This window comes from Nycticebus coucang, chromosome 12, assembly GCF_027406575.1.
Source record: "Nycticebus coucang isolate mNycCou1 chromosome 12, mNycCou1.pri, whole genome shotgun sequence".
In the NCBI taxonomy this organism is placed as follows: Eukaryota; Metazoa; Chordata; class Mammalia; order Primates; family Lorisidae; genus Nycticebus; species Nycticebus coucang.
In genome coordinates this window covers 4154785-4167801 of record NC_069791.1, presented here as the reverse complement: position 1 = coordinate 4167801, position 13017 = coordinate 4154785, and the positions used below count along the sequence as shown (strand labels likewise).

Genomic DNA, 13017 nt, shown 5'->3' with positions numbered 1-13017 from the left:
TACACATAAGTTTAAATGTGATACTCAGTTTACAAACTGAAAATGTATTATCACTAACTAGAAATGTGTACCACGGGTAATGTATAAAGGTATTTAATGTGCCTTAATTCTATTTTGATTATGAAGAAATTACTAAAGTTTTAGAATTTTTACAAGTTATGTGGAAAATTATATAATATTTACTTAAGTTGTCTTGGTTTTTGCAATTCATGAGTTTTAAAACTGCATGTGGAGAATAGGTGTTACTGATAGTTAAGTCAGTGTTATGGCTGAACCTGGTTTAAGCAAATTATTTTAAAATATGATATTACTTTGAATGCAATATAAAAAGTATAATTTAATTACTTAGGCTTTCCTTTGTGTTCTAGCATACTCCATTCAGGGCCAAAATGTTATGATGATAAGCCCATCAAGTGAGTCTCACCAGCAAGTTGTGGCAGTGGGTCAGCCTCTGGCAGTCCAGCCTCAGGGGACAGTAATGGTAATAGACTTGGCTTTTTCATGGTTACTACTTAACTGTCAAGAAACCTGCTGTACGCTTTCTTTGTGTTTGCCAAGTACACTTACTTTCTGTTATCTGAGTGATATATTTAGAGGAAAGTAGTTTATGCACTTGACATATTATATAGTTATAATATGATAAAACAACTTAAATTTTTTTTTAGAGACAGAGTCTCACTTTATTGCCCTTGGTAGAGTGCCGTGGTGTCACAGCTCACAGCAACCTCCAACTCCTGGGCTTAGGCAATTCTTTTGCCTTAGCTTCCTGAGTAGCTGGGACTACAGGCGCCCGCCACAACACCGGCTATTTTTTTGTTTTTGTTGCAGTTTGGCCGGGGCTGGGTTTGAACCCGCCACCATCAGTATATGGGGCTGGCGCCCTACCCACTGAGCCACAGGCGCTGCCTGATAAAACAACTTTTAATCAAATAAATTTGTTCCTTACAAAACTATCCTAACCTGTTTTCTTAAATTTTTGTTTTTTATTTAAAAAATCCTTTAACATATTAATGCTGATTCATAAGCTTTTAGTTTTCAAGAATGCATAACAATTCTTAAAAATATATCCTTTTTTAAAATATAGCTAACTTCCAAAAATATCCAGTGTATGAGGACTTTACTTAACTTGGCGCACTGCCACGGGGCTGTCCTGGGAACATCCTGGCAACTTGTCTTGGCAACTCTCCAGGTACGTTATAGTGTCTGGATCAGAGGTCAGTGCTGTTTTCATATGTAGTTGCCTAGCAGTTAATCTAAGCAATGCCTATTAGTGCTTTGGGCAGGTCTAAGGAATAAATAGGAAGTATGAAAAAAGGCAGGTTGGAAAGGAAATAAAGACATGACTCAATCGGAAGTGATGGAGTGCTTCTTGTAATGGCCTAAGTTTGGTAAAATTTTTTATGATTTTAATTTTAGTTACTAAAGGCATACTGATTTCAATTTTAGTCACTAGCAATTACTACTGAATTTTAGTTAATAGAATTTTTTATAGTTCTATAAATTTTGTTTTGATTTTTTAAAATTTTATAGCATCTTGTATGGATTTTGGGATTAAAACCTAGCAGTGGCGGTGCTTTGAAACCCGGACGAGCTGTGGAAGGACCCAGCACAGTAAGTTCTAGTGCTCCTTACCTAGTTAGTGCTTCCCCAGATGTCACCGGTAACATTTAACTTTATTCTTCTCTTAGGTTCTAACAACGGCAGTGATGACTGATTTACCAGTGATTTCCAATATACTTTCAAGATTGTTTGAAAGCTCACAGTAAGTCAGTTTTTTAAATTGATAAAAAAGCATTCTTATTAGCTATATATTTTAAATCAAAATAACATATTTCTTCATCTTTTTTTTAGGTATCTTGATGATGTATCATTGCATCATTTAATAAATGCACTTTGCTCTCTATCTTTAGAAGCAATGGATATGGCCTATGGAAATAATAAGGTGTGATGTTCTAGTTTTCTGTTTAAATTTGGTACATTAGTTATACATATAAGGTGTGTGTCTCTTGTACCCAGCTTATATATTAACCATATTCTTTTGGGTCTTTACCATTTATAATTGTAATTTGTTGAAGGGGTAATAAAGAGGACATAGCTTGTGATATGTTTAAGTATTGTAATATGATTTTAAATTATGCCCATTTCTTTTATATATTGTACATTAAAATATTTTTGTAAAATAATGTAATACAGTTTGTATAATTAGGTTCTGTAAAATGCCACAATAATACTTGTAATTATAATTTATGATTGGGGTAATACAAAATTTACATCAAGGAATATATGTCTCAGTCTTTCTCGCCTTCACTGGGATGGAAAATAAGGAGCCAATCATTTCTTTCTGAAGGTAATGGTCCTCCTTACCTTAAAAATCAAAATTTTTCTTTGTTAATTGATTAAATGAGTAGAGTGGTACTTTTGAATATTGATGTTCAAGAACATTTTGTGGCCAGGCACAGTGGCATGCCCCTACAGTTCCAGCTGCTTAGGAGGTTGAAGCAGGAGTATTGCTTAGGTCCATGAGTTTGAGACCAGACTGGGCAACATGGCAAGACCCTGTCTCTAGAAACAATAGGGAAAATAAAAAATTTGTTTAAAAAAATTCTATACTACTAAAAATATCATTTTTCATTATACTTGGCAAGCATAGGGAAATTTGGGGTTATTTATATCTTGGAAATAAGGCCATAATATTTTTAACAGACTATTTTAATGAACTCTATGTAAGTTGATGGTAGTCTTGAGAATTTGTGTACTCATTCAACAAGAAGAGTGTCTTACTATGTACATGACATTCTGCTAGGAGATAGAAAAGAAATACATGGTTTCTATAATGCTTTCAAAGAGCATGTCTGCTACTGGATGGTTAAGTTAGATGGCACATGAGGCTAAATAAATAATACAGAGATTAAGTGATATGAGACGTATTCTCTGAATTTTTGGTTCTTTGTTACATAACATGTTTTTAGTGTGTATTTCTATTAAGATGAGTTAAGATGAATCAAAATGAAATAGTGTGATTGGAGCTGGATATTGAAGAAATGGTAAGAATTTGATAGGAAAGGACAGGTTCATGGAAATCAAAAGAGAAAAATGTTACAAGAAATCATAATTAATGAGAAAAATAGGAGATTTGATGATTAATAGTTTAGTATTGTCCTTGAAGAATACTGTGTATAATTTTATGAGAGTGGTAAGAGCAGATGTGACTTTTAAGGAAGGGTTGGAGGAAACAAGTGCTGAGAAAGTGTATTGTTAATTTGTGGTCTTCCTGTTTTTTCAATGTAGGCACTTAAGGCTCTGAATCCCTCCTCCCACCATAACTGCTTTTGCTGAATTCCACAGAGTTTTGATAACTTGTGTGCCCTTTGTCATTCAGTTTGAGGAATCTTTTGATTTCTATTTTAATTTCATTCTTGACCCAATAATCATTCAGCAGAAGATTGTTTAATGTTTATGATTTTGTGTAAATTGACCCTCTGTTTTTTTAATACTGAACTAACATTCACACATAAAGCCTGGGCATTTCAAGACTTCTTTCCTTCTGGTCAGAAGACTAGCCAGTCTGTGCATCTAGTATAGTTTCATTTTCAAAAATGAAGAGAATGTTAGAACATTCTCTTCCTAACCAAATTTTTCAGTTAGGAGCTATTCTGGGTACTTAAGGTGGCAAGAAGACTTGTTTCATAATATCTGACATTTTGTCATGATATCATGTCATGACATTTATTGCTAACTTTATCTTAACTAATCATACTTTATTTTCATTCATGCTCTTCAGAATATTCTGTTTTATTTTCAGTCAGAGTACTCACTATGCAATGTGTTTTCTTCCTAGGAGCCATCTCTTTTTGCTGTTGCCAAATTGTTAGAAACTGGTCTAGTTAATATGCACCGAATAGAAATTTTATGGAGACCTCTAACTGGCCATCTGCTTGAGGTAAAATCTCTTTCTTAAAATTATAATTTTTTAATAGACATGAACATTTAATGATTTCAGATGACCATTGAAAAAATCAGCATTAACTGTTTTTTCCTTTCCTGATCCTGCACTTGTCTATATATTTTATGAAGGATTAAAGTTGTGTAGTAACTGGTTTGGTGAAGGAGTGGAGTGGTTTTAATGGCTGCAAATGGGTGAAATTTTAAGGTGAGGAATGCCCGTGAAGTCAGCTGTTAGCTTGGGATCTGTTCTTCTACCATACAGTCTCTTGGTCCTCCTCAGTTTCAAGCAGTTCTGAAGCATCAGGACAGTTGAGGGTGAGTGTTGGTGTGAATACCACAAACTCACGGCCTTCGCTGTGGTTATGAAATAGCTTACTACACAGGGAAATACCTATGTGACATCACTAATTATAGATAGTGCTGGAGAATCTTACCTGAATTTCCATTGTTTTGTATCCACGTTGGGTGATTCTTCGTAATTAGCTGCTGTTGAATAGCCACAGCTTCTCAGCTTGGGGTTAGGTCACCATGGCCATTTCATGTTATTTTAGAAACTTGATAAAATCATTATTCTTAGGGAAAAAACAGATGGATGTGAGGGTTTTTTCATTTTATTTGGATTATTTATATGAATGATTAAAGGATGGATGTAGATTTCATTATTGGACAGTGTCCTCAAATGTCAACAAATAAAGTTTTTTAATTTTAGTACATTGCTTATGAGGGTCCATTTAACTGGGAACTTTATCAGCTTCTCTACTGTGCTGACATATCGCTTACTTTTCTGTAACTTGACTTGGCTTCATCTCTTTTCTTCTGTACTGCTTCCTCTTGGTCCTATTCAGAAGGTAAGCTGACTCACATTTTAGATATAATTTTTTCTCCAGCCCTTATTAAACATCTGATAAAACTTTTAAAATGTGAAAAAAAACAGAAAACAGTGTTTTAATGTTTCTTTTCTCAAACTGTTGTGTGATTCTTAGTTAAACATTTGATTTTGTTAAATGTCTGTATTCAGGTGTGCCAGCACCCAAACTCCCGAATGAGAGAGTGGGGAGCAGAAGCTGTAACTTCCCTAATTAAAGCAGGATTAACATTTAACCATGACCCTCCACTTTCACAAAACCAGGTAAAAAAACCCAACAAAAACCTTATCTCATTATTTTAAAAGAATGCTTAATATAAAATTATCCTCCCTCATAGATGATTTTTCTTTATATATCAAGTGGATGATATTCTGGTAGTGCTTTTTAAACTGAATATTCTATTTTATATGTAAATCCTGGATCCCTTACAGAAGGTATGAGATTTTTAGGATTGTCATTTTAAAACACCTTATAAGTGACACTGCGCTAAGTTAAATGAGCTGGAATTGGGCTCTTGGTCTGCAGGCATCTCTCTCCATGCAGTGCTGAGGGTTGTTTCAGCACCTCTTTTGCTTTGGTCCTTAGCTGCTTCTGAGTTTATTTCTCTCACTACTCTTACATGAGGAGAAAACAAGTGTCAGGAAAGGCACTCACAAGGAAAAGGGCTTTCGTTTTTAATAATTTTAAGTTACTTTGTACTTATAGTTTACTTTATCATGAATTCTTTGTCCTAACTTTATCATTCATATATATCTTATACAATTTTTTAGAAACTCTACTAGAATTGTATTGTTTCAGGACTTAGCAGAAATGTGGCATCAGAAACTGTCCCCATTGCCCTCATCACCGTGTGGGATTATAGCCGCATTCCGCAGGTCCACCTCACATGTTATCATGAAGTTCAGCTCCCAGAATGAATGAAGGACAAGACAGGGGAGCTATCATAGAGCTTACAGAGCTTAGCTTTTAGCGAGTTCGTAATTTTTCCTGGTACAGTTTAATTTTTTTGAAAAGAAAACATTTTTCATTTATTTTAATATCCTCAATGTCTAGTTTAATACCTTGCACATAGTGAGAACTTAATAAAATGTTTACTCAGTGAACCAAATAAATGAATCCTTGGAGAGAAAAAAGTTAAAAATGAAGCAAGTGCTTTCAGATGCTGAAAGGGATAGAACAGAGTATTCTTATTTTATTTTATTTTTTTAGAGATAAGGTCTTGCTCTGTCACCCAGGCTAGAGTTCAGTGGCACAGTCAGCTTCTGCATTCCCAAACTCCTGGGCCCAGAAGTCCTTCTGCATCAACCTCCCAAGTAACAAGGATTACAGGGCATGCCACCATGCCCAGCTAATCTTTTCATTTTTTTGTAGAGATAAGGTCTCATTCTGTTGTCCAGGCTTGTCTTGAACTCCTGGCTTTACATAATCCTCACAGCTCAGCCTCCCAAAGCACTGGGATTACATACATGAGCCACCATGCCTGGCCAGAAGGCTTTTTCTGTTTTAATTCTCCAACAGATTTTGTAGTTTTATGTTATGTTTAACATCTGTGCTTATTCTTTTTTTTAGTAGTAGTATAGCTTCTATTGTTATATCACACTTGAGGATTTCAAATTTAAATTTATGTGACATACATTAAAAATGATTTTAAAAATTGGAGATTGTTTTGTCTCTCCAGTACAGATAGAGATATATTTCCTTCAGTGAAATATACAGAGGTCTGTAATCAGTGTCTTTTCTTTTCTTTTCTTTCTTTTTTTTTTTTTTTTTTTTGAGACAGTCTCGCTTTGTTGCCCTGGTAGAGTGCCATGGTGTCACAGCTCACAGCAAACTCAAACTCCTGGACCTAAGTGATTCTCTTGCCTCAGCTTCCCAAATAGCCGGGACTACAGGCAAAGCATTCCTGTCTTTTTGTACTTTTCTTCCTGATTAGTTTTTTGCCTCCTTTTCAGAGGCTGCAGTTGCTTTTATTGAACCCCTTAAAGGAGATGTCCAATATCAACCACCCGGATATTCGACTCAAGCAACTGGAGTGTGTGCTGCAGATTCTGCAGAGTCAGGGAGACAGTCTCGGGCCTGGGTGGCCGTTAGTGCTCGGAGTCATGGGAGCAATCAGAAATGATCAAGGGTAAGTGTTTAACATTAATACTAAAAAGATAAAGGTAGAAAGGGAATCATTCCATCCTAAAACATTACGGTTGTGGTAATTTTTTATGTATGCTCTTCTTGCTGAAGTCTAAGACCTATAATACTTTTTCCTTACTATCAAGTGACTATAGGGAATTTTTAGGGATTATCTTTGTTTTGGAAGGATGGGAAAATTGTATGTATATGACATCCAAAAATACAAGGTTTTATTGGAGACATACATAGTCTCACTATGTCCCCCTCGGTAGAGTGCTGTGGCGTCTTAGCTTGCAGCAACCTCAAACTCCTGGGCTCAAGCGATTCTCTTGCCTCATCCTCCCAAGTAGCTGGGACTGCAGGCGCCCACCACAACGCCTGACTAGTATTTGAGGTCCCGCTTTTGCTCAGGCTGGTCTCGAAATCGTGAGCTCAAGCGATCCACCTGCCTCAGCTTCCCAGAGCGCTGGGATTACAGGCGTGAGCCACTGTACCCAGCCTCAAAATACAAAGCTGTTACAATGAGATAAATGAATCAACCTAACAAATTTTATGACATATCAAAAGATTGGGTTTAGTTTGCCTAAAGAGAACGATGTGAAATAGTGTTTATTGCTCAACTTGCCTGTATATACTGGGAAATTTAAGAAATAGCTTGAAATGACTTTATTAATTTCTTTATTTATTAAACATTTGTCCTGTGCTTATTGCATTCCAAATACTATACTTGCTGGTTATTCTGATTACACAGCTAAATACCTCCTGCCCTGGTGATATGATCCTAGTAAGCAAGTGCAGTCATGTACTGCGGTGATGTTTCAGTCAGTGGCAGACCACATGTGCTACAGTGGCCCCATGGAGTACAATAACGTATTGTCACTGTTCCTTTTCTGTGCTTATATAGTGTTCGGTGTGTAAATAATTGGCATACTTTCAGTTGGCGTGCAGCCAGCAGCAGTGGCTGGGTGTGTGGCTGTGTGTCTGTATGGCAGGTGTGCAGTGGTTACTCTGTCTTGTCTCTATAAGTTCACTCCTTGATGTAGCCCAGTGGTATATTTCTCAGGACTTACCTCCATCGTTAAGTGACATGCAACTGTAGTTTGTTAACACCACAAGAGAAGAGGGCTCCAGTGCGAGGGTGGCAGAGCCAAAATTGTGAAGGACCGTATATGCTTTTAAGCTATTTGCATTTATCCTGAATACATTTGGGAGACGTTTTAGAATTTTAAGCAGAGGAATGATGTGATCAGATGTGCATTTGACAGCTATCACTATGACAGCGGCATGGAGGGGAGGATTAGAAATGAGAGATCCTACAAGTGCTCTCTAGAAATAAGAGATGAGTTCCAGCTACTTACCAGACTGACTGTAGAGGCAGTGGGAGAAGGAGCAGTCAGAAATCACACCGGCATTTCTGATTCAGGCGGTTTAGTGAATGGTGGTGTTGTTGTTAACTAAATAGGGAGTGCAGAGGGAACAGGGTGTTTGGAGGGAATGTGTGGGCTTGTTTAGTTTAGGGTAGAATATCACAGTGGGAGATTTGCAGACGTTGGATAATTTGTAATTCTATAGCAAGATTCACAGTCTTGCTTTGATGACTAGTGTAGGGGTTTTAGATGCCTGAGAAAATTAGGAAAATTAATTGTTCTTCAGTACTTGTGGTAATAGGTTTTCTTAAGTACTATAAAATTCTGAGATGATTAAAGTGAAAAGAGATCAACTTTAGATCAAACTTAAGTTTCTTCTTTCAACCTAAAATGCAGTGTGCAAAATAGGACATTTGTTATAAGAATGAAATGAATTAGTCCATGTAAAATCCTTAGAAAGTACATGACACCCTAGGCACCCAGTAATGTTAGCTGTCGTAATTGCCATTTTCACTATTATTTTCTACAAAACCAAATACTTACTCTCTTTGTTTGAAATTCAAAATGTTCTCTTATCTCACAGACAAGTTATAGAATTTTATATTGGTTTGAAGATCTAAGTAAGGTACAGTATATGGGCATGCACTGTAGGGGAGCTTCATTTTCATTTTCTGAGTTAAGAATGAAAGAGCTCAGTGCCCTCATGAAGCCGAGTGCACTGACGTGTGTGAGGCACCATATAGTCCTGAGGATGCAGTGGGGGGAAGTAACTGTATACCGATTTTATTTCTTAATATATCTTTTTTACATTTATATAAATGTTGAAGTACTGTGATGCATATTAGAGGTTTTCTTGTTCAAGTTGAAAGCATTTTGCTTGATTCAAATTATTGTAAGATATGTACTTTTATACTTGCATTTTAACATCAGTATACATTTATGTTTTCAGAGAATCCTTGATCCGAACTGCATTCCAGTGTCTTCAGCTGGTTGTGACAGATTTTCTACCAACGATGCCTTGCACTTGCCTGCAAATAGTCGTAGATGTTGCAGGTAGCTTTGGTCTTCATAACCAAGAACTTAATATTAGTTTAACTTCGATAGGTTTATTGGTAAGTATCACTGGCCTTTTGTATAATAGTGTGATTTAGGGGCGGCACCTGTGGCTCAGTCGGTAAGGCGCCGGCCCCATATACTGAGGGTGGCGGGTTCAAACCCGGCCCCGGCCAAACTGCAACAAAAAAATAGCCAGGTGTTGTGGCGGGCTTCTGTAGTCCCAGCTACTCGGGAGGCTGAGGACTCGGGAGGCTGAGAATCGCTTAAGCCCAGGAGTTGGAGGTTGCTGTGAGCTGTGTGAGGCCACGGCACTCTACCGAGGGCGATAAAGTAAGACACTGTCTCTACAAAAAAAAGAAAAAAAGAAAAATAGTGTGATTTAGAAATCACTGTTAAGCAGTTAGGAGTGAAAGCTAAGCAAACATGGCATTTACTTCTCTATGGGAATTGTTTAAATGACCTCTAAGTATCAAACCTATATCACATGTCTCAAAAAAAGAAATCATTTATTAACAGGAGAATATTTGAAACAATGTTCATACATTGAGTGGCCTTTTGCAGAGTTTGTTATGAGAGGATTTAATAATAGTACACACAAGGGAAATCTGTTGACTTGTGTGAAGGAAAATTGATTTGAAATATTACTTTGGTAGCAGCATTTTCATTTCCTGCTAGTTAGTGACTAAAGCTGCAGTGAGAGGCTTTACTCTCTGCGTAGTCCTGCAGGCTGTAAACACTGATCTGTTAGCTGTCAGGAGACGTCTCATCTTGGAAGAGCCTGGGCTCTGGAAACAGGTACACATGTATTTTAATTCTGATCGACTTTGGTTAATTGTTAAATTTTAACCTCTTGAACCTCATTTTATACATTTAGAATGTGGAAGTGCAGGCATACCTTGGAGATGCTGTGGGTTCAGTTCTAGACCACAATAAAGCAGATACTGTAATAAGTCACACTAAGTTTTTGGCTTCCCAGTGCATATAAAAGTTACACTATACCATAGTCTATTAAGTTTCTAATAGTATTGTCTAAAAAGTGTGTATACCTTAATCTAAAAATAATTCATTGCCAAAGTATTTATTTGCACCTTCAGTGAATCTCATATTTTTGCTGGTAGATGGCCTTGCCTCAGATTACTAAAGGTGGGGGTGGCTGACCAGGGTGGTGGTTGCTGAAGGTGGGAGTGGCTTTCTTAAAATAAGACAACAGTGAAGTTTGCTGCATAGATTGACTCTTCCTTTTACAAAAGATTTCTCTGTAGCGTGCAGTGCTGTTTGGTAGCGTTTACCCACAGTTGAACTTATTTCAAAATTGGAGTTAGTTCTCCCAACCCCTGTTGCTGATCAGCTAACTTCAGGGAATATTCTAAAATTGAAATCTTTTGTTATCATTTCAACAATGTTGCCAGCTTCTTCACCTGAAGAAGATTCCAACTCAAGAAGAAACTTCCTTTGTTCTTGCATAAGAAGCAACTCCTCATCCATTCAGGTTCTGTCAGGAGAGGGCAGCGGTTCACTCACCCCTGCAGGCTCCACCTCTAATTCTGCTTCTCTCGCTGTTTCCACCACATCTCTAAAGGCTTACTCCACTGAATCTTTAACCTCTCAACAGTCATCCCTGAGAATTGGAATCAGCTTCTTCCAAATGCCTATTTATGTTGATTTTTTACCTCTTCCCATGAATCACTAATGCTCTTCATGGCATCTAGAATAGTAAATACTTTACTTTGCCCAGATCCCTCAGAGGAATCACTGTCTGTGGCAGCTGTAGCCTTGCAGAATGTATTTCTTAAGTGAGAAGACTTGAAAGCTGGAATTACTCCTTGATCCCTGGGCTGCAGGATAGGGTGGTGTCAAGCAGGTGTGAAACAGCATAAATGTCCCCGTACGCTTACATCAGAGCTCCTGGGTGACCAGTCGTCATGTCAGTCATATTTGGAAAGGAATCTGGGTTTCTGAGTGGTAGGTCTCAAAAGTGGGCTTAAAACAGCAAACCAAAGTGTTAGCAGATGTGCCGTTATCTGGACTTTGCTTTTTCATTGGCAAAACAGAGCAGTCAGCGTAATTGTTAAGGGCCCTAGGATTTTCAGACTGGCAAATGAGTATGGGCTTCAACTTCAAGTCACAAGTTGCATTATCCACTAATGAAGAAGTGAGCCTGCCTTTGAAGCCAGGTATTGACTTCGCTTCTCCAGCTATGAAAGTGGCACCTTCTACCAGTTGAAGGCTGTTCTGTCCACACTGAAAATCTGTACTTTAGTATGGCCACCTTCCTTGGGGGTGTTAGATCAATCGTTGGATAACTCGCTGCTTCACCTTACACTCGCACGTTATGAAGACAGTGTCTTTCCGTAAACCTTGCGAAGCAACGTCTGCAGGCTTCAGACCTTCTCAGCCTTCCTGGAGTGGAGTTAGGGCCTCGCTCTGACGAGCCTGTGGCTCAGGGGTGTTGCAACTGCTTGGATCTCTCCAGGCCACTCGGGCTTTGTCCGTGTGAACAGCAAGGCTGTTCCAACTCCTCATCATTTGTGTGTCATTGGAGTAGCACTGCTAATTTCCCGCAAGAACTTTTCCTTTGGATTAGAACTTAGCTTGCTGTTTGGCACAAAAAAAGAACCCTAGCTTTTGGCCTGTCTCAGCTTTTGACATGCCTTCTTCACTAATCTTAATTATTTCTAGCTTTTGTTCTAAAGAGAGAAACATGTAACTGTTCCTTCTACTTGAACAGTTAGAAACCATTGTATGGTTATTAATTGGCCTAATTTCAATATTGCTGTGTCTCAGGGAATAGGGAGGCCTGAAGAATGGGAGAAAGGTGGGGGAGTGGCTTGTCAATGAAATAGTAAAGAACACCTATATTTATTGATTGTATTTACTGTCTTACATTGGAGTGTTTTGTGTGCCCCCGGTTATAAGGGTAGCACCAAAAATATGATCACGGACCACCACGACAGATAAAATAATAATGAAATTTGAAACACTTGAGACTCAAAATCTGTGATGTGAAGAGAGCACCTGCCATTGGGAAAATGGTGCTGATAGAATAGACTTGCTCGGTGCAGAGTTGGCACAGATTTTCAATTTGTAAAAAATGTATCTGTGACGTGTGCAATAAAGTGAAGCACGAGCCGGGCGCAGTGGCTCACACCTGTAATCCTGGCACAGGGAAGGATAGGGGGAGGGACCACCTGGGGCCAGGAGTTCAAGATCAGCCTGTGCAAGAGTAAGACCCTTACAGGGAGGAAATGAGCCAGGTGTGGTGGCACAGGCCTGTGGTCAGTTGCTGGAGAGGCTCAGGAGGAGGGTCACTGGAGTCCAGGACTTTGAGGTTTCTGTGAGTTGTTAGGATATCGCTGCACTTTAGGCCAGGAGGCAGAGCAAGACCCTATCTCGAAAACGTAAAGCACAATAAAATGAGGTATGCCTGTGGGAAATCTCAGTCAACATTACACTAAATAAACATGCAACGAGCTATTCTAAATATGCATTTGTTTAAAACTGAATAAATTAGGCTTCGTGTGCGTCAATTCTACATCTGTGGATTCATCAACCAGGGGCAGAAGATATTTTAAAAAGATGGCTGTGTTTGCACTGAACTCGTACAGACTTTTCTTGTCAATATTACCTAAGCAATATAGTAGAACACGTACTTAGAAGGC

At 38.2% G+C, this 13017-nt stretch overlaps 1 protein-coding gene across 5 annotated transcripts in view; it reads left to right on the top strand.

Annotated features, from left to right (window-relative positions):
- MON2 (MON2 homolog, regulator of endosome-to-Golgi trafficking) overlaps positions 1 to 13017 on the top strand; it is a 111258-nt gene that overhangs the window by 53447 nt on the left and 44794 nt on the right. For all 5 annotated transcript variants that reach the window (XM_053555230.1, XM_053555231.1, XM_053555233.1 and 2 more), the window contains 9 exons: positions 369 to 481; positions 1085 to 1189; positions 1531 to 1611; positions 1689 to 1762; positions 1852 to 1942; positions 3839 to 3940; positions 4964 to 5074; positions 6764 to 6939; positions 9252 to 9414. In XM_053555230.1, coding sequence (XP_053411205.1) covers positions 369 to 481; positions 1085 to 1189; positions 1531 to 1611; positions 1689 to 1762; positions 1852 to 1942; positions 3839 to 3940; positions 4964 to 5074; positions 6764 to 6939; positions 9252 to 9414 — 1016 coding nt within the window. The remainder of the gene's footprint in view (positions 1 to 368; positions 482 to 1084; positions 1190 to 1530; positions 1612 to 1688; positions 1763 to 1851; positions 1943 to 3838; positions 3941 to 4963; positions 5075 to 6763; positions 6940 to 9251; positions 9415 to 13017) is intronic.